At 41.2% G+C, this 20,042-nt stretch overlaps 2 protein-coding genes across 2 annotated transcripts; both read right to left on the reverse strand.

Moving 5' to 3' along the window:
* Window positions 1-605: 605 nt before the first annotated feature.
* On the reverse strand, window positions 606-7,982 carry TERB2 (telomere repeat binding bouquet formation protein 2). The gene is made up of 7 exons (XM_035130481.2): window positions 7,919-7,982; window positions 6,813-6,894; window positions 5,842-5,981; window positions 5,468-5,529; window positions 3,876-3,949; window positions 2,853-2,941; window positions 606-751 (listed from the first exon to the last, which is right to left on the reverse strand). Exons 1-7 carry the CDS (start codon window positions 7,980-7,982, stop codon window positions 606-608), a joined length of 657 nt encoding a protein of 218 aa, XP_034986372.2.
* Window positions 7,983-8,823: 841 nt separating this feature from the next.
* On the reverse strand, window positions 8,824-19,850 carry TRIM69 (tripartite motif containing 69). Its single transcript, XM_035131659.3, has 6 exons — window positions 19,296-19,850; window positions 16,676-16,771; window positions 14,456-14,689; window positions 13,497-13,519; window positions 11,304-11,428; window positions 8,824-10,066 (listed from the first exon to the last, which is right to left on the reverse strand). Exons 1-6 carry the CDS (start codon window positions 19,791-19,793, stop codon window positions 9,522-9,524), a joined length of 1,521 nt encoding a protein of 506 aa, XP_034987550.2. The 5' UTR covers window positions 19,794-19,850; the 3' UTR covers window positions 8,824-9,521.
* Between the last annotated feature and the right edge of the window lie 192 nt (window positions 19,851-20,042).

The following is a 20,042-nucleotide window of genomic DNA, read 5'->3' on the forward strand; positions in this document are numbered from 1 at the left end:
ACTTTTCACACTCTCTGTGGAAAGTATGTGTTCTACTATCACATTTGGATATGTTGTCAACTGCATTTGGATTTGTTGTCAATTTCTACCTCACAAGCTGTACCAGGAACAAGAACGTAAGGGCCTGCTGGATCAGACCACTGGCCCATCTAGTCAACCAGCCTGTTCTCATAGTGGCCAACCAGATGCAAGTGGGAAGCCTGAAACCTAGGCCTAAGATTGGGCTGCTAAAACTTATCGCCCTGCAATTCAGAATGCTTCTCCTTGTATTATAAATGACCTTTGCAAGCAACCAAAGCAGCTTCATTGAAAAGTAGACACACACATCTGTGCAGAAGTACTAATACTGAAACCATTGCTATTTGGCTTAAGTAAGTTCTAGTAATAGAACAGAAATCAAACAAAAATTTTGGTAGTTCTGAAACTATAAATTATTTACAGAATTTAACTGTTCAAATTCTAAGGAATCGTGCAGGACAAAACTTTCTAATTAAACTTGGCAATCCTTTCAGGAGAAAATTCAGAGTAAAGCACATCTGGCAAAATTAAGAATGAGGATCACAAGGAAGAATATTCAGAGGCAGGGTGTGTTTGTTAAATGTTACTTATAACTTCCGTTTTAATTTTGATTTTAGATCAGAGAAAATACATGTTTCATTTGGAATCCAGTATGCCAAGTAATCAGAGCAGCCAGGAATGAAATCCTGTATTTCTCCAATGAATTTGTTCATCTCTTTAGCAGAAGGATAACCTGTGAAGTAAAGGTTAAAGGTACACATTTCACAATCTCAATATTGTTTTAAAAAACACAGAAAGAAATGTTGCAAAATACAAAAAGAAATATTGGAAGGCCTTAAGTAGCTCAATTACAAAGCTTTTTTGTTGTTGTTGTTGGCTGTGCATACATGACTTTAAGGGGAACCCTTGTGTTTCCACTAATGGGACACAATTAGCAACTTGAGAGAAGGTGATTTAAACAGCACAGAGGAACAGGGAAAGAGTTTTTAAAAGCCCTCCACTAGCCCAACAATCCAATCCTACACACACCTGCTCTTAAAATAATGAAATTTTCTAAGAGAGACAGAAAATTCAGGGATAACTCTCCAGTGTCATATTTCATTTTGTCCTGATCCCCATATGGGACAGCTGCATATTCCTGGATTGCAGGAGGTTGGACTAGATGATCTTGCTGGGTGCGTTCCAACTCTACAGTTCTATGATCTGATGTCATAACCCAAAGACAGGAATATGAAGAGAGAGAGATCATTAATCTAAATTGTGTGTATTTGCATGAATAAATGTAATATTATTTTGACTGCAGCTTTTAAAAAAACTATTAAAACTGGATGAAAAGAATTGCTTTTGGATTGTAAATCCAATTCAATTTTAATATCTGAAATCAATAACTGAAGCAATGACCACTGGGCATGAGGCGGACCTCCACCCCGCAGGCCACAGCCTGACCTTTGGGGGTGAGGCACACTTCCCCCCCCCCAGGCAAGCCGCACTGTCTGAACGTCATGCTCTCAATCTCACCTTTGGCTTTCTCAGTAGTCTGTCTGTGACCTTTTTGCCTCCCTTTGGAGAGGCATGGCTCACTTCCCACTTAGTAGGAACATGACGTGGTGGAGCAGGCCTCGCAAAGTATCAGAGGAATATCATGTGTCAGCTCATGATGTAAAAGCACTAAAGGTCAGACTGTTCCTACACGTGTGCATTTGTGCTAATAAAAAGGGTTCTGCTGAGCTTGCCAATCAGCTTGCTTTCGCACAGCTCACTTGCAACAACTCCCTGACTCGTGTCCATCACTACAAATAACAAATTCACTTCAGCCCTGTGAGAAACAGTGGGCAAAATAGATGAAATGAAATGAATTAAATCAGACTAACTAAACCCACACTTCACAGTTTAAAGGTGCACTGAGATCCAGTGTTGTCACTAGAGATGGAGGTTCCCTCTGTGGCATGGAGTGCCTTTTACCAGAAATGTCTGGCTTGCCAGCTATGACCACTTCTGGACAGCAATAATCTGGCTAGAGTGATGGTTGGATTATTGCAATGTGATTTATGTGGGACCGCCCTTGCAGGAGGTTTGGAAGCTTCAGTTACGGTAGTAGAAAATTCACCCACATTATACCAATTCTAAAAAGATTAATTCTTTGCCTTTGCTCCTGGGCCCAATTCAAGATGCTGAACTTTACCTAACTAAATTGAGACCTGAGTTCCTAAAGAAGTAGCTGTCACAAAGGACTCTGGTCTCCTGCCATTTCTCAAAGCCAGGCTGTCACATATCTCCCACCAGTTCTATTCAAATGCACTTAAGCAGACATCCCCAAACTTCGGCCCTCCAGATGTTTTGGACTACAATTCCCATCATCCCTGACCAATGGTCCTGTTAGCTAGGGATCATGGGAGTTGTAGGCCAAAACATCTGGAGGGCCGCAGTTTGGGGATGCCTGCACTTAAGGATGCATGCCTGTAGTGTAGTTTGTGGAGGGTGCTGGTAATTGTAGCTCTGTGAGCCATTAAGCACAGTTCTCAGAATTCTTTGGGAAAAAGAATGTCCTTTCAATTTGCTTTAAATGTGTGGTGTGTACTGTGTACAGAGCCTGTGTCTCTAGGAAGACCGCAGTTTTTTAACCAGGGGTTTAAATAGATGTTAAACTTATCTAACTGAGCAAGTTATAGTTTGCCATTCATTGATGAAGATCAGGTTAAAATTTGCTGCTTTTAATCTTTGTTTTGTGTTTTATTGTATTGGCTTTATGCTGTACTTAAAACTGAGGTCATGTGCATAATAGTGATAAATCCCAATACTGTAGTGATAAATCCTAAACTATGCTTTATTCTTACCCATCACCATATTGCTTGCTGGATAATCTTGTAGTGGAATATATGCCATCTTCACTGTTTCTACTGTCCCTGGGATTTGATTGTCTTCACTGTAATTTCAGACAGAAATTTTGCTATTACAGGTATTTACACTTTCAAAAGCATTTTGGTTTTTTTACAACAATCAATATAACACCAGAGAAGTATTTTAATTCCAGGTTATTATTTTAGTTTTCCATCAGCTTACTACTCAAGGGACAAGAATCTGTGCACTGCCCTGAAGAAAGAGATTTACAAGAGCATAATTTTTAACTTGTGCTGCTTTGTATTATCTAGACCCAGCCTCCAGCTATTGTTCACCAAACATTTATATTAATGAAGCAAACAGGTTCAAACTGTTAAAAGGCATCCTCTCTTCATAAAGATTCTTGGAACTGTCAATTCCCTGGAATTACTATGGTTGGAAGTCATGGGTGCTTCCATATGGGAGCTTACTACTGTGAACAGGTTGTGACTTCATATGGAACATACACTGAAAGCACATACGGTAACTCCCCCAATGAATCCTGGGAACTGTGGTTTGTTAAGAGGGCTTTGAATTATAGCTCTTATGTAAACTGCAGTTCCTATGAGTCTTTTGGGCAGTCACATGCCAATATATATCACTGGTGTACACAACCAGTTATATATTGTAAATGTGTTGCCAGAAATGTGTTGCCATTTTTTAACTTACAGGATTTCCCCCAGAATGGGAAAATCAAAATGAAGTGGGGGAGCATACAAGCTGGCATTTTCATGTTGATTAATTCCAGTGTTGATTAACTCTGGATACAACTCAAAATCTGGGCATTGTTGATAAAATTACTGTTGGTGGAGTGGTAATGATATCAGACATTTACAATAAAAAAATAAGAATTGAGAACTAGCTGTGAGAACTGACTTTAGCTAATCTGCACTATCACTGAACTCATGCCACCACCAGTGTATTTTAGCTACTGGAAAAAACTACAGACATCCAACAATATCATCTGATACAAAATATACCTTTTCTCCAACCCTCTCTTGGCCTTTATCTCTTCTTCCACCCTGTGGCAGTTTACTTCAACAGGTTGACCTGGCTGTGGATATAAAAAATGGCCATAGTTGAAACTGGGCACAGGACTCAATGTAGCAATGCAGTTTTATAAAAGAGATGGGAATTGGCTCCAAAAATATTCATGGTATTATTAATTATTGCTACCAATCCATGGATTATTCAGTGCTGAGCTACATAACACTGGAGTCCAGCTCAGTCTTTCACTCCTGTGTGGGAGAGTCATTGGTACTGAGTTTTTTCCTCCTATGGAGGAATTAGCACATCCTTATTAGGCAATTAAGGGACCCAGGTGGCGCTGTGGTTAAACCACTGAGCCTAGGGCTTGCTGATCAGAAGGTCGGCGGTTCGAATCCCTGTGACGGGGTGAGCTCCCGTTGTTTGGTCCCAGCTCCTGCCAACCTAGCAGTTCGAAAGCATGTCAAAATGCAAGTAGATGAATAGGAACCGCTATAGCGGGAAGGTAAACGGCGTTTCCGTGTGCTGCTCTGGTTTGCCAGAAGCAGCTTTGTCATGCTGGCCACATGATCTGGAAGCTGTACGCCGGCTCCCTTGGCCAATAATGCGAGATAAGCGTGCAACCCCAGAGTCGGTCACGACTGGACCTAATGGTCAGGGGTTCCTTTACCTTTACCTTTATTAGGCAATTAGCATGGAGGTGGATGGGTGGGAACAGAGAAATGGGCAGAAGGAGAGAGAGTATGGCAGAGAGAGTAAAGCAGAGGGAGAGGTAAGCATGCAGAGAGATAAGCTGCAGAGGTTGATCATTTAGAGAGAATGGAGCACTGCCCCACCAACCTCAGCCAGGCCCCATCTGCCTGCCTTCCGACTTAATATCAAGGCTGCCCTTACAGAAGTCAGCAGGGAGGAGGATGGGGACAAAACTAGCAGTGATTGTCCATCTGGCATTGGTTCTGGCTACACCTCTGGCCTCCCTGCCTTTTGTCCCACCAGCATAGGTCATCAGCATAGGAGCCAACTCCTAAAATATTTGAGGGGGCTGGGCCCACACAAGGTTGATGGGGATTCCCATTCAAATGGTGTGTGCGCACTTCATCATGTCATTGATTATTCAGGGTGGGGCTTACCCAGGCCCCCACAATATTTTATTCAAGTTGGCACCCCTGGTCATCAGCCTCACTGGAGGCAGGCAAAGGGAGGGGCAGATAGAGACAGGCAGAGAAGCACAGAGGGAAAGACAGGCAGCTCTAAAGGAAGGAAGAAAACTACATACCAAGTTCATGCTTTCAGCAAATTTCAGTTATTTCATTTTGGAGTACTATTCCATACTGTACATACAAATGCTGTATGTCATGCTTCCTCAACCTTGGCCCTCCAGATGTTTTTGGCCTACAACTCCCATGACCCCTAGCTAGCAGGACCAATGGTCAGGGATGATGGGCAGTGTTGTCTCAAAACATCTGGAGGGCCAAGTTGTGGAAGCCTGCTGTATGTTAAAATCTAAAATAAAAAAATTACAGACCAAAACAGATAATTAAATTAAAATTAGACTCATGTAATGTACATTTGATATTATTCTTACCTGCAACTTCAGAGGGTTGGAAATCTGCTCCCATATAAAGTTGCCATTTTTCCTCCTAATTTCTGTAGGGATTGCAAAAAGAAAGAGAATCAGGCTTTGGGTGCAGCTTTATCAGATGATGCAATGTAATGGCCATCACTCACTAACAATATTTACTGCTGAAGTACTTCAAGGACACATTTTAGTCAGGCAAAAGCACTTGAGGCAGGTGCTCAGCTGGGTTGGTGAGGGATGTTTTGACCTGTTGAGAGTGCCAAGGGTTGGACAGAGAAAACTGAAGGACTGCTTTTCACCCCCCATGCCCAAGGTTTCCATTCCTGTTTTAAATAACAAGTGTAATATTGAAATGGGGGGAAATACTTGTGCCCACACACCTTGCTGCAAGCAGGCAGGTAGAAGGAGGAAGTGTCCTAATGCTGTCGAGTTTTTTGTTTCAGAGTTGACACATGCCGCAAGATAAGAAGAATGAAAAACAGTGACTCTGTCTTCTAGATAATCTAAGCTCTGGTGTATTCTAGAGGAAGAAGAATGGGGTTACAGAAATGAATACGAAACATCCAAACAATTGTTTTAATTACAGCTTTCAAGCAGGATGTATCCCTCCAAAGATCAGCCAAGGTAGAGGATTTGGAGGCATCCTTAAATGGAATTACTGTAAAGTACAGTAATTTGTTTGTTTGTTGCTATATTTTTTACCACCACAAGGTAGTGCTGCTAGGGTATTTTGCCTTGGCAGCAAAATGCCTTAGATCAGGAGATCCCAAACTGTGGTCCATGAGCTTCATTCAGGTGTTCTGCAGCCCATATGTGGATACAGTATGTGGTTGGAGACGGCACATCCCGCACATTAAATATTCAAACTGAGTTTTAATTGCATTTGTATTGTTTATTTCCCACATTGTATTTAACAGTGTTCCAATTTGAAGATAATGGAATTCAAATGCTAATACTATAAAATACAATAAAACGATATAGCATCTAGCACAGGCAGCACATGACAATTGCTACAGCAGGCAGAAAAATCATTAAGTGGTCCACTAAGAGCCTCAGCAATTTTCATGTGCTTGGGGGGAGGGGGTAAAGTTGGGGAACCACAGCCTTACATCATCTCCATTCTCAGGTATGTAGGCAATATAATCCACAATATATACATATCCTCCGTCCCCCAGCTATTAAATATCTGTGAGATACCTCTTGCATTTCCAATACAGAAGGATATTCTAAAGCTGATTTACAACCCAACACTTCTCCTTCCAGAAATTAGGCAGTAGACGTAGAAGCTTCTAGTGTACAATGCCCAGACTTCAGACCAAGACTGAGCTATAAAGCCAGCTACAAAATATACCTTTTTGTGTCAGGGTGGGAAGCATCACTGCTGAACAGATAATCAGCAGCATCCTGGTTTGTGATCACTCCTCCTTCAGCAACTGCAGAAAAATGCCACAAGGGAATAATCTTTCTTCTTCAAAATATACTTACTCTTTGAAATACGGGTGTTGAAATTTGCAAACATGTATTCCTTGCATTGAACTGTTGTTGTTTACTAATTCTATATTAAAAAATTTTGAAGATGCAAATTAAAAATGAAGCAAATCAGAATCAAGGGGCGAGTTATTAGCATAACAGGCTTAAGGCAGCTCAAAAATGATACATAATGGTATTCTTAACACTTTCTCCTTTATGTTATCTTTACAGGAATTTCTTTACAGGGTGTTTCTTTACAGAGTCCAAGGTGAAGAGATAACTCAAAAGGTTCATAGTTTATATTGAGGGTTGTGGGGCAGATATTAGGCTATTCTTTACACTGGTATAGTCTCTCTTCCCTCCTTGCTGGGAGGGTAGGGAATTCCGTTGCAACAGAAAAAAATAAAGATCTGCCTTGCTTTTTTGGCCTCCTGCCTCCATCCATTCATCTCTGACTGATCGTAGACTTAGTCCCTTGGGGAGTTGGGCAGCAAAAGCCAACCACCCCTATTTTTTTCTATACCAATAGATAAATAGAAAGATAGAAAGATAGAAAGATAGAAAGATAGAAAGATAGAAAGATAGAAAGATAGAAAGATAGATAGATAGATAGATAGATAGATAGATAGATAGATAGATAGATGTTTGCTGTGCTGGAGCTCTCCGTCTCTTCAAAGCTAGCTGCTCCCACCAACCCCTCTCAATCCCATTTCCCATAGGAACCAAAATAAAATATTTGAGGGGGCTGCCCCCTCCCCCCAAAAAGTTGATGGGCATGTCATTTCAAATGATGTGAGTGCTCCGTGACATGGGATAGATTTTGCAAGTCAGGGCTTACTTGCCCCCCCCCCAAAAAAAACCCCAAAATTTTATTCCTCCCTCAATGAAAATACAGAGTTTGACTTTAACCCTCAACCTTCTCCTCAGGCTGAGAGGGATATAAGATCTCCCGCTTTCCTTCCTCAGAGTGTCATGATTTCCCCTCACCCCAAAGGCCACAGAGCTCATGGCTGACGCTTTGAGAAAACCAGGCACTGCAGCCCCTGAACATCCTGCTGTGAGGTAAAGGGTGGCCCTGACAGGCCTCCACTTTCCCGCCTTTTTTTGATACAGTGAAACTGAAATCCTGCAGAGCGAAGGAGGGGGGAACATGTCTCCACCCGCTTTCTACAACTACATTTGACCAATACGTGCACACATTTTCCACAGTGTATTGCACACAAACAAGAGAACCCACAAAAATGTTTTTCCTCACAGGAATTCATAGTGTTTTGTGTACAGATGGTGTCCCAGGCAGCCTCCCCCCCCCCCGCCCACCAATATAGGCTATTTCAATGCAACTGACTTTCCAGCATTCCTGTCAGAATTCAGATCTACCAGTACCAATTAATCGTGAACCAAGGCCAAATCTAGGTTTTGAAGGCCTGTACGTAAAGTCTCCATTGCTAGGCCCCTACCCCATTAGTGGGCCTTGCTGGGACTGCCCAGTTATGGTGGGTTGCAATAGTGTGAAAGGGGATTTCTGATATATTTTGGCTGCTGGTGCCCGTCTTGGTAGCATAAAGGGCAATAAAAAGGAAAGCCTATTTGAAAACATCTTACAACATGGGGTCGTGGTGAAATTAGGGACTTGATTTTCCATCGACAGTTATTTACAGCTATCACAATAAGGGATGGATGAATCTGCCAGTTTTCCCAGTTTCTCATTTTTCCTATCTTACATTCAGTTTTCCACATTTTCACTGGAAATCACAAAAAATGTTTCAGGATAGATCAGCATTTTTGTGTGAATTTCTCCTAAAAAATAACACCCTTCAACCCCAACTAACACTGCAGTAGGGTAGTGTAATGAATGCAAAACCTGTGTAAGCCAGATAATAATGGTCTACAGACATAAACATTTATCTTTTATTAAGACTATTATTTGAACTTTATTCAAGAGCCCAGCAGCACACTGTGAAATTGATATGAGCATTCTTTTTATTGGATTTCATCAAACAAATACAAAAGGATACACCGAAACATTTTTGTTGGGGAACAAGTTTTATCCCAGAGTTATTACGTATTAACTTTTGCTTCTGCTCCCTGCCATTTCGAAGCTGAATATTTTTTCTAATAAATATACATGTGGACAATTTTATACATGTGCTAAACTTGCGCTACATTGTGAACTCGAGTGGATTTAAATTTATTAAATAATAGTATTAATTTTTTGCCTTTTGGAAAAAATATATATTATATAATTAATCTCTCCTTACAAGCTTACAATTAGGAGTGATTAGTGTAAGAATTCTGTAGGCCTCAACTGCGATGCTACTTTTAGGGGCCTACGTGGGATCCTGCTAACTTTTCAGACATGGCAAGGCTGTGTAGCAGAATTGAAGCTGGACCACAGGAAGGGCCAGGGTAGCTACCAGAGCAGGTCCCAATGATAGGGCCAGAGTTAAGTCCCAAAAGAAGTCCAGGGGCACCTGCTGTCCCCTTTCATTGGCAATGGGATCTTAGCACTGGATCATGAGAGTTGTCTGCATCTAATAGCTCAGGGTGAAAGAGATCTATTTTACACACGGTGATCCTTCTCACCCTGCCTCTATAAGTGAAAAGCAACAAGTCTCAGGGGCTCACTGTTTTGTCCTGCGTCGTTCAGACATGGACAAAGGTATGGGTAGAGTTTCTCTGCGAAGTTGTCCATGAAAGTGTAGATGTGAGACATATTGTCTGCATTATAAAAGGATACCTGGCCGCCCTCGTAATCCAAGAACACCCCAATTCTAGTGGGAATTTGGCTCAGGGCCAGAGTTTTTGCTTCCATGTCTATAGCTTTGAACTCACTGCTATTCCTTAGCTTTATAAGCCAGTGGCCCTCTTTGGGTGACAGTGGGTAGTTCCCTTTACGGTTAATGCTCTCTCTCACAACCCCCAAGGTCCATTTGGTCTTCTTCCATGTCTCCACTTCCCAGTAGTGTCTCCCAGTGGTGAACCCTTCGGACGCCAGGACAGAAACGCTGCAGTCAAATCTCTCTGGAATATCCGGCAAAACTAGCTTTGTGTCAGTATGTCTCACGGAGGTCATCCTCTCAGAGAGAACCAAGTTTGGATGTGCTGTTTTGGGGTCCAGGGTCAGGAAGGAAATGTCTGGTGGGATCAAGAAAAACATGACTATTGTAGCATTGGAGACTTTTAAGGACAATCATGAAAGTGTAAAAACACCCCAGTAAAGAAGGCCCTACTGTCAGAATGTGTTATGCAAAAAAATTAATTCCTCAATATATGATATTCTCTTTATTGGTCTGAATTCAACAGCTTTCCTGAAGCTAAGCAAGTCTGGGTTTGGCAAACGTTGAGTTTGGAAACCACTAAGAATTCTGTTTAGGCTGCTTTAAGTTCCATAGTGGAAGAAAAATGAGATATAAATACATGAAAAACATTAAGAAAACTTTTTTTTAGATGTAAAGATATGCAAGCTATTCATGAAAACCTGCATTCCCTGTCCCAACAAAAAAAAGTAATACAATGTCATTTTAAATTTTGCCACTTTTCATTTTAAAGTTTGCAGTCCAAATGCCACTTAACTCACTAGTGCTGAACGGCAGTATCTTCAGCTACAGCACCTTTTAGTGTCTATTTATAGACTGTAGGCATTGAGTAACTAGTAAATATCTCCAATATTGCTGAAGGAAATAGTTGGATATTTGTGTAATGGTTGTTGATAAATGATTTTGGGAATGTTGCAAATTGGATTTTCAGAAACTTGTTGATGAATGAATAGAGCATTCCATTCACCTCTAATCACTGAAATGTTGCTCAGTGATGAAGCAGAGATTTAAAACGGAGATTAATTCAGCAAAAATCGATGTTCTGTGTATATTGGACTCCACAACACTTTTAGAGAAAGGAATTTGCTAGTTCAGGCAGATGCTGGGGATGTAACACTGAAAACACCTCTTTGAGGTATCTTCTTTTAGGTTAGAAATTATTGTTCGTGTTAAATTTGTTTTGAAGAAACTGATCTGTAGATGTTTGCACTCTCTTAAATTATATTCCTGTGTTGTGGGGGGGGGACTAACAGGAGACAACAAAAAATGATCCTGCAAGCCCTTATTGTGGCGAGAAAGAGGAATCAGAACACTTATGTGAAGCTCAGTGACTGCCTGTCTTTTCCTTTAAACCATTTTACAGCACGGTCCTATACAGATTCATGGTGCTTTCCCTACCTTTGACCACAATGCAGTGCCAAATTTTCTAATGCCTTGCTACAGTATCTTTAGAACTACTCAGAAGTTAGTTCAGTGGGGCTTACTCCCATGTGTGTACAGAGCTGCAGCTTTAGTTTGATTTAAAGATGAGTAAGTGGTACAGGACACAGCTTTACCTGGGCTGAGGATGGATTTCATTTCCTTCCATACGGCATAATGTATGGGCCCTTTGTAGTCCCCTGCATTCAGAGTTCCAATCACTAGTTCACCCAGAGATGAATTTTCCGTTTTCTGTTCCATCCTGCGCAAATCATGAATTCACATCCCAGTTAGCAGGAAGTGATACCGCCTGAAAAAATTGTTCTATAAACAACCATTATAGTGGTTCACATATCAAAACAAATCTTCATTGCTTAGCCCAGTGTTTCCCAACCTTGGATCTTCAGCTGTTTTGGGACTTCAACTCCCATCATCCCTAGCTAGCAAGACCGGTGATCAGGGATGCTGGGAATTGTAGTCCGAAAACAGCTGGAGACCCAGGGTTGGGAAACACTGGCTTAGCCAAAGGCCATCAATGCATTCAAAGGTAAAATGACAATGTGGGATGCACTGCTCAAAATATACTTAAAACAGGTTTGTATAAGATAATGCATTACTATATTCAGTATTGCTGACAGTGATTAAAAACTGTAAGAGGCATTCCAGAAATGGCTACAATAGGACCCTATAAATGAATAAAAATAACAATAACAATAATGCTGCAGCAGTAGTTGGAGAAAGAGAGGAACGGGAAGATAAATTTTCAGCAGCATGCATTAGTATGCTTCATGTTCACATTAAGCCATAGTTTGCCTGAAGATACATTTGTGAGCAATTAAAATATAAGTTCACTATGTTTCTCAATTCCCCAATATTAAAGTCACTTCTCCACATTTCTACAGCAATTTAATATTCTGTCCATCCCCCCTCCGCCCCCTTAAAAAAGTTCTTTTAAATTTACCAGCATTTTTGGGTGCATTTCTCCTACTAAGCAGACATTTGTATGCAGTTTTGACAAATGGACACATTTTTGCAATTAATGTCCTCTAATATAATGCTATTTTGCACGTTATTTTAACTAAAATGTATGTTTAATTTGGATGCAGAACTGCATTGAAAAATTCAGAGTAGCGCAAATTTTGACGGCTAGCTGTGTTTCAGTTCAGAAACTGTTTCATAAAATGTGAAATACTGAGGTAGTTTCTCCTCAAAATGCAAACAAAGTCAAATTTCTTTTCCATCCCTACACTCTGACATATGCCAGCAGAAGAGCAGGGCACACTTGATTGAGCCCAAGGCTTGTGCTACCTCATTCCTGTAATACTAAATAATGCTACAGGCAACTCTCAACTTATGTGACGTTCACGTTCCGGAGATAGCACACAATGCAAAAATTGAGTACAGTGGTACCTTGGTTTAAGTACACATTTGGTTCCGGAAGTCTGTACTTAACCTGAAGCATAGCATACTTAACCTGAAGTGAACTTTCCAATTGAAAGTAATGGAAAGTGGATTAATCCGTTCTAGACAGTCCGCAGAGTACTTAACCTGAAGCATACTTAACCTGAAGCGTACTTTCCCATTGAAAGTAATGGAAATTGGATTAATCTGTTCCAGACGGGTCTGCGGAGTACTCAACCTGAAGCGTACTTAACCCGAAGTATGAATGTAATTGGTTCTGGAAGTCTGTACTTAACCTGAAGCGTACTTAACCTGAAGCAAACTTTCCCATCGAAAGTAATGGAGAGTGGATTAATCCGTTCCAGGCGGGTCCGCGGAGTACTTAAACTGAAAGTACTCAAACCGAAGCGTACTTAAACCGAGGTATGACTGTATAGACAAAAGACATTGGGTGCTATGGTGGGGGAAATTGCCAAAGGTTTCCTCCCCCCAAACATCACCCACTTTCCACCCGCTATGTGTGTGTGTGCCTGGAACCCAAGCCTCAATGTTCACAAGTTAAATAGGCGTAAGCTATGAGTATAGTGTTATGTCTGAACCAGGCCCTACTCTTCTGTAATATGAAATATCACCCATAATTACATATGGCGAAACTTACAATATTTAGCCCTATTTAGCTGTTTAGTATCCATAGAAGATACTGTACCAAGAACCAAGGTATCAAGAATGCATAGCCTGGTCCCCTGGAAAACATCCTGCCACAGGCACACATGCCAACTTTCAAGGGCATGGCTAGTATACTCATTCCTGCTACCCACCCAATCACACTCACATTTGGTACCCACACCTGAATAAGGCTTGTCCCCTGACTGATTAAAGAAAGCCTGCCTTACTGTTTGGATAACACTTGCTCACAGACTCACACTTACTTTTCCAAGAAAGCTTTTATTCCCTGTCAGAGGAAAGGAGAGAGAAGGAAAAAACAGTTATTGACTAATGGTCTTTGGGACACACTTTCAGCATATGTGGAACCTAGCAGACCCAAGCAGGACAGGTGGTTCATAGCGCCAGAAACCAAACAATGCCCCTCACAGTCTGTCTGTCTCCTCTCCCAGAAAGTGTTTCTTTTCTCACAGATGTTCATGGTGATCTAAAAAGCTGCTTTCACCAAACCTCTCTGCAAGGCTATAAAAAAATACTGTTGCTGCTGTATCCCAGATTCCCTTATTCTATTTTCAGCTTCCATTACTAAAGGGGCAAAACAACTCTATGTGGGGACAGGGAGGAAGGAAAGCAGTAGATTAACTGCCGCATCCTAAATCCTACCAGCCAACTAGGGTAAATAGCAGGTGCATTTTCTCCTAAATCGTTGCTGTATCAACTCCAGGCTAGCATAGGTGTTAAGGCCCGAGTATCAAAGCCTTCCGGCAGCAGGCATCGTGAGGCAGTGAATTGGCACGCACACATGCACATGCACACGCTCTCTCTCTGCCACTGCTCACCTCATTATTAGCTTGGCTGACTGGCTTCCTGTCTCACCTCCATATAAGAGGGCCCAAATACAACTTGTGCTTTAGCTCATAGAAATCTAGGGTTTCTTCCTGTGCCACAAAGGGCTGGACATTTTGCATCTCCCTGGTCAGGACATTCAGAGCTCAAGTGATGCAGGCAAGGGGAAACACAGGGTAATGCAACTCGGGGGCTTTTTTCAGAGCAGCAGTAATGGCATCATTTTCTGGAGCTGGAAAACTCCCTTTTTTCGTTTACATATTCCTTATTACTATGGGTTGTTTCCTTATACTAAGCATGCAGTGACTGGACTAGAAATCTCTGAAATAACCCATGGGCAATATCCCAATCAATGTACGGTTAAGTCCAAATTCCTTACTTTCAGGAAGCCAGCAGAATTCTGCTGGTACAGACGGGCCTGGATGCAGACCAGGGTATCCTTAGCGCTCTGTGTTTGGTCTTGGAGTTTGTTTAGATTTGCCTCCATTTCTTGGAGGAGAATTTCACCCTCTTCTTTTAACTGATTGATATACATTTTCTCCTTGCCATGAAGAAACTGGTGCAGTTTTAGAAATTCCAAGGAAATATGGTACTGAAATTGCAATCTGTTCTCCTGGAAAAAAATAATTTATCAGACAAAGCAAAGGGTGGTCTAGTAGCTGATATAAATATTTTTATAAATATTTATAGAAATAAAACAGTTTTTTTAAGAAAACTGTTGTCTATTACTGCTTTGTAATATTTCAGTGACCCATTTGCAGTATTAAGACCCCATCTGGAAGCACACAATTATTAAAATAGCAACATTATTGTTGGGGATTCTCTAGATTTTCTTTTCCCGTTTAATAATAGGCAGCCAAGAGCAAATTCAAAGTGCATCATATTACAACTCCAGACAAGCTTACTTTTATATGAGGGGTTGGCAGACTTCAGACGCGTCAAATTTATTTTATTTATCACTAAAACCACAAGATCTGTCAACCAGACCTTGTGCAAAAGCCTTATAGGTATCTCTGAGTACATCCTGATATTAGAATTTGTCTTCAGTACCAGAACTGAACAGAGCTCACCGACCTTTCAGACAAAAGTTAGCTTGGGCTGTGTACACATTACTAGATTAAAACATAGTTGGGGCATTTCCCCTCCACTGTGTTTCAAATTGCATTTGCACATCATTGATAATTATAATAATAATGATGGTGATAGTTTGATTACATATTGTTAAGTGCCTCAGTATGGCTGGATGTGTTTCTAAGTATCCTGGTGTCTGTTCACACCATTGGATGGAGAGAAGATGCGGGAGTCTTGATATTGTTCAAATAAGATTGAAGCTGCTTTGGGGGAAAATGCATCAAAACACAGAATTTCTCAAGAAACTACAGAACAGACGTGGATTGTGACTAACAGCATGTGTTCTTGGTTTCACAAACCAGTGGTGGGAGCACATTGGGTTCAGATTAAACTGAAGTGTGTGCACAGCATTTTAGTTAGTTAGCTTCCTTCATTCAAGTGATTTAATGTAGGTATGGAAAACACTGTGTACACACAGCAGTGGATTCAGTGCATTCCATGTGTGCCTGTGTTTCACACAATGTTATCCTCATCCAAGGAGCACCCTATTCTTTCCCTCCTTATAATTTGAACTTTCCTGAACTATAGATAAAGCAGTGAAGCGCCAAGGTGGAATCCAATATAAAATCTCATGTTACCCAATTGTGGATGTACTGCAGTTCACTTTTGTGGATGGATAGCTGAGTAGGGCATTTTTTACATGTATGGTGACATTTTTCTTGGTCCCATCTATTTCCACAAACCACTATGTCCAATGGTGAGGCACTCCTTAATGGCCTACTTCTGGTGTGGCTAGGCTCACATGTACATTAAAAAAATTGCATTGCCTCCAACATTTCTCTGATGAAAATAGGTACGTCCCATTCCATAATGATAATTTTACTATTTATATATCATACATCTTTACTGGGTTGCCCCAGCCACTCTGGGTGGCCTTCAACATATATTAAAACAAAATAAAACATTAGCCATTTTTTTAAAAAAACCTTCCCAAAAAGGAGTGCCTTCAGACAGCTTGGGGGTCAGATAATTCCATACCCTCCAACATTTCTCCAGTGAAAACAGGAACATCCTAAGGAAAAGCGGGACATTCCATGATCTAATCAGATACTGGGACAGCTTCTCTAAATCAAGGACATCCCTGTTAAATAGGGAGATGGAGGATCTGAAATTGTTTACCTCTTTTGTGCGTCTGGTATATCTGAAGGCTTGTACCTCAAAAATAAAAAATAGGTCATGCACAGGTAAACAAATATGCGAAGGCATGCCCACTATGGTCCTCAGGCTTCCAGAACTCTGGGAGGGTTGGGAAGTGTTAATTGAGAGGAGAAGACGGAAGCTCATAATGCAAACACACCTCATCAAACACCACCCACAAGTGTGGATGGGAAGCATTCAGACAGAAATCAATTGAAAGAGTTCATGTGTGGACAAACATGCACCAAAGCTACAAGGAAAAATAGGATCTGTGAGACCCACGTGTGCATTAACACTCTGCTGTTCTTAAACACACATTAATGCTACTCACTTTATGACTAGAAATCTTCTCCTCCTGAGCATTTTTCAGCATCTCGAGTTTCACCATGATGGACCTGAGGTGCATTCTCATCATGAGCAGTTTTTCCTAGAGGGGGGTGGGAATAATTTTATAATTCACAGAATAATTCTATAATTATAAAAATAATTCAGTAATTCTATATCCAAGGAAGGTGATCAGTCCCATTTAAGCTTGTCGGCCACATTACCAGAGTTGCATGAAACTTTTCAGTGATGGTCACTGCATTTCACATCTTTCACAAGCATATTAATATATAGATAGGCACAGTGTTTTTTTCCTTTAAAAAATGTTTAGGGGTACTCTCCTTTTCCTACTCATATTGAAATACTGCCCTTCAATGAGGCCAAACTTAGATTCACAAAATATTTAGGGGTATGTGTACCCCTGCCATAGCTGCCAAGTTTTCCCTTTTCTCGCGAGGAAGCCTATTCAGCATAAGGGAAAATCCCTTTAAAAAAGGGATAACTTGGCAGCTATGACCCCTACGTCCCCCCAGAAAAAAAGCACTGGATAGGCATATAAGCACATGCTTCCAATAACATGCAAGGAGTCCATGACAGAGAGGCAGGCATTCCTTGGCAGATGAGTTAATCTGGAAAAGTGTAACTTAGTACAGCTAGAAATTTAGAAAATCACTGGCTGAATGCAAGCTGTTATGTAGGCACCATCTCTGTTATTTTTGAGCTGTGCCAACCGGGAAGTATATTTGCTTCATGACTGAGGTTCTTTGATGTAATAGTAATGCCATCTGCAACTAAAACAACTTAAATCGCAATACTAAGTAAGCCAACTTCCAAGTACTGTAAATATATGCACAGGATTGTGCAAGACCTGCATTTCCCATCTTCATGCACTAGAGGGCAACCTTAACCCACATGTCATCCATTCACCCCCACAGAAAAATTTGAACTTAAGTCCTAGAAAGCCATAGAACCATAGGGATGGGTAGAATCATAGCAAGGGACCACAAGGGCCATCTAGTCCAGTGCAGGAATATTTTTCCCCAACGTGGGGACTTGAACCCACAACTCCTTCAAGTGTTGTGATACAGTTCTACAACCCCAAATGGTGAAAAACATGTGCATATATGGGGAAAGTATACACAAAATTTAGTCAAAATAACATACAAAAATGCATGGTATTAAAGAAAATTGGTTGCAAAAATACATATACTAGACAAAAAATGTGTATATCAGGAGAAATGTGCACTAAAATGCTGATGGATATTCATTGCAAACTGATGCAGATATATGGCAAACTAAATTTGCAACTGGAATAATCAAATTTGATACATTCATCCACATATAAAAAAGAGAACTTCTTTTTAGAAATATTTTTAAAATAGAAAAAATACTTTAAAAATGACACAGATGCTGTTTTGCTCATCATCAGGAGTGACATGGGTGCTATCCAACATGTGTTTGTGATACTCCGCACTATTCTCCACACAGCAGCCACAGTTGCAGTTGATACAACATCATGAGTGGCAATAGGCTGTCCTGGGTACATGGAATTTTCCTTCTGCACAAAATGCAACCATGAGAAAAGAGGTCCATGAAGCAACTAATCTGTGCCATTTGTGTGTGATAAAACTGCTGGTTTGTTTGTTTGTTTTTTCGTAAGGCTCTAAGCTGCATCCAGTTAGCAGAAAAGTCTGTTTGAGCTAGAGGCCTGCTTACTGAATGGAAGCATTTTAAAATGTTTGTACAGGATAAGCTCCATCCATTGTTAAACATTATCCAACCAGCCAGGAGCTTGTGGGTGGGGGGAGCAGGTGGCCCAAAAACTGGACCTTTTAAGCTGGGCCCCCAATTTCCTGACCCTTCCACCTTAAAAGACAAAACAAAAACTTTTTTAACAATGTTTTTAGGGCAGCTGAGCATGCTGCAAAGCAAAGTGCTGGTGGCACCTCAACTACCCAACTTCATTTTCCCAGAGGAACACTATACATTCATGCAAATCTGTGTCACAGGCAGGTAGTTTTAAGTCCTTAGCAACAACCAGCTAGTTTTAAAACATATATACACACCTTTGATTTCAACGGACCTGATAAGTAGATACTTGGGTGTTTCCTTCTGAAACCAGCATAGTTTTAAAAAGCTTGGGTTGTATTTAGCTAAGGGCTTCTCCAGACTTACCTTTCCTCCACTCTTTCCAGGTAGGGGCGCATCCACTTTAAAACTCAGTGTCGAGCACTTCCTCCTCTTCTTCTTTTGTTCCTGAGATTTCCCCTCAAGAACCCGCTCATTAAAGCTGAATCAGAGCAAATGGCAATCTGCAGAAAACCTAAATTGCCATGTGCTCCAACTGAGTGCCAAAGCGCAGGTTTTCGCACGGAAATCTGGGGCAAAAATAAAACACTTGACACAGAGCTTTAAAGCACAGGACAGTGCCTGGGGCAATAAGGTAAGTGCAAATCAGCCCAGAGCCCTACTCCGAGCGGACACACTGAAATTGAGAAATCTAAGTTAGTAACTGTGTCCATTAACTCCAGTGGGCCTGCTCTGAGTAGGACTAGCATTGAATACTGCCACTTGAGTTTGGCTGGATCATTTCCCATGTTTGGATCCAGCCTTGGTAAGATGGTTACCGTATAAATCTGCACAGCATCTGGGATAAGGAGAAACTGGGTGCTTTGTTCTTTGGGCTGTTGAGATTCTCGGCAACTGAAGCAGGCTAGCTTTTCTTGCGGCTTCCAATAGAGGGTGTATGGCTCACTGTGTTCTATGCACTTCTGTTGCAGGCACCCCACATGAAAGGTCTTAATCCTATCCGCCATTTTCTCCAGTGTTTTGTTTGCTATGAACTTTCGCTCTGGAACGCTCGCATGGCATTGTGGACAGAAGACTCCCTTTTTCCCCCATACTGCCTCTAGACAATCTTTGCAGAAGTTATGGCCACAGGGCAGAATGACAGGCTCCTTAAACAGCTCTAGACATATACCACAGGATAACTCTTTGGTGAAATCATCTGCATGTATCTCCCAAGAGGTTTCAGAAGAACTGGCGCCGGCTGGACGGGCTTCTGCTTCTTTTTCAGTTGTAGTAACTGAGGTAGTTGAAGGGACTTTGCTTGCGGGTATGGACATTATAGCAGAAAGAAATGCCCTAAGGCAGCAGTCACGATAGGGCCATCCTGTCAGATGAAAAAGGAGTTAACTGAGATTATCATAAAGCATAATAATCAAGGCTGGGCGGCAGTTATGTGAGGACATCCTGTACTGTAGCAAAGCTCTCCTCAATGTGAGACCTTTCAGTAGTCTTCCCTCCCAGGGCAATATCACTGCTATTTATTAGTTTGCCATTTGTTACCCAAATAACTCCAAGTGACTTAAAGC

The sequence above is a fragment of the Zootoca vivipara genome, chromosome 13, assembly GCF_965207765.1.
Source record: "Zootoca vivipara chromosome 13, rZooViv2.hap1.1, whole genome shotgun sequence".
Taxonomy (NCBI): domain Eukaryota; kingdom Metazoa; phylum Chordata; class Lepidosauria; order Squamata; family Lacertidae; genus Zootoca; species Zootoca vivipara.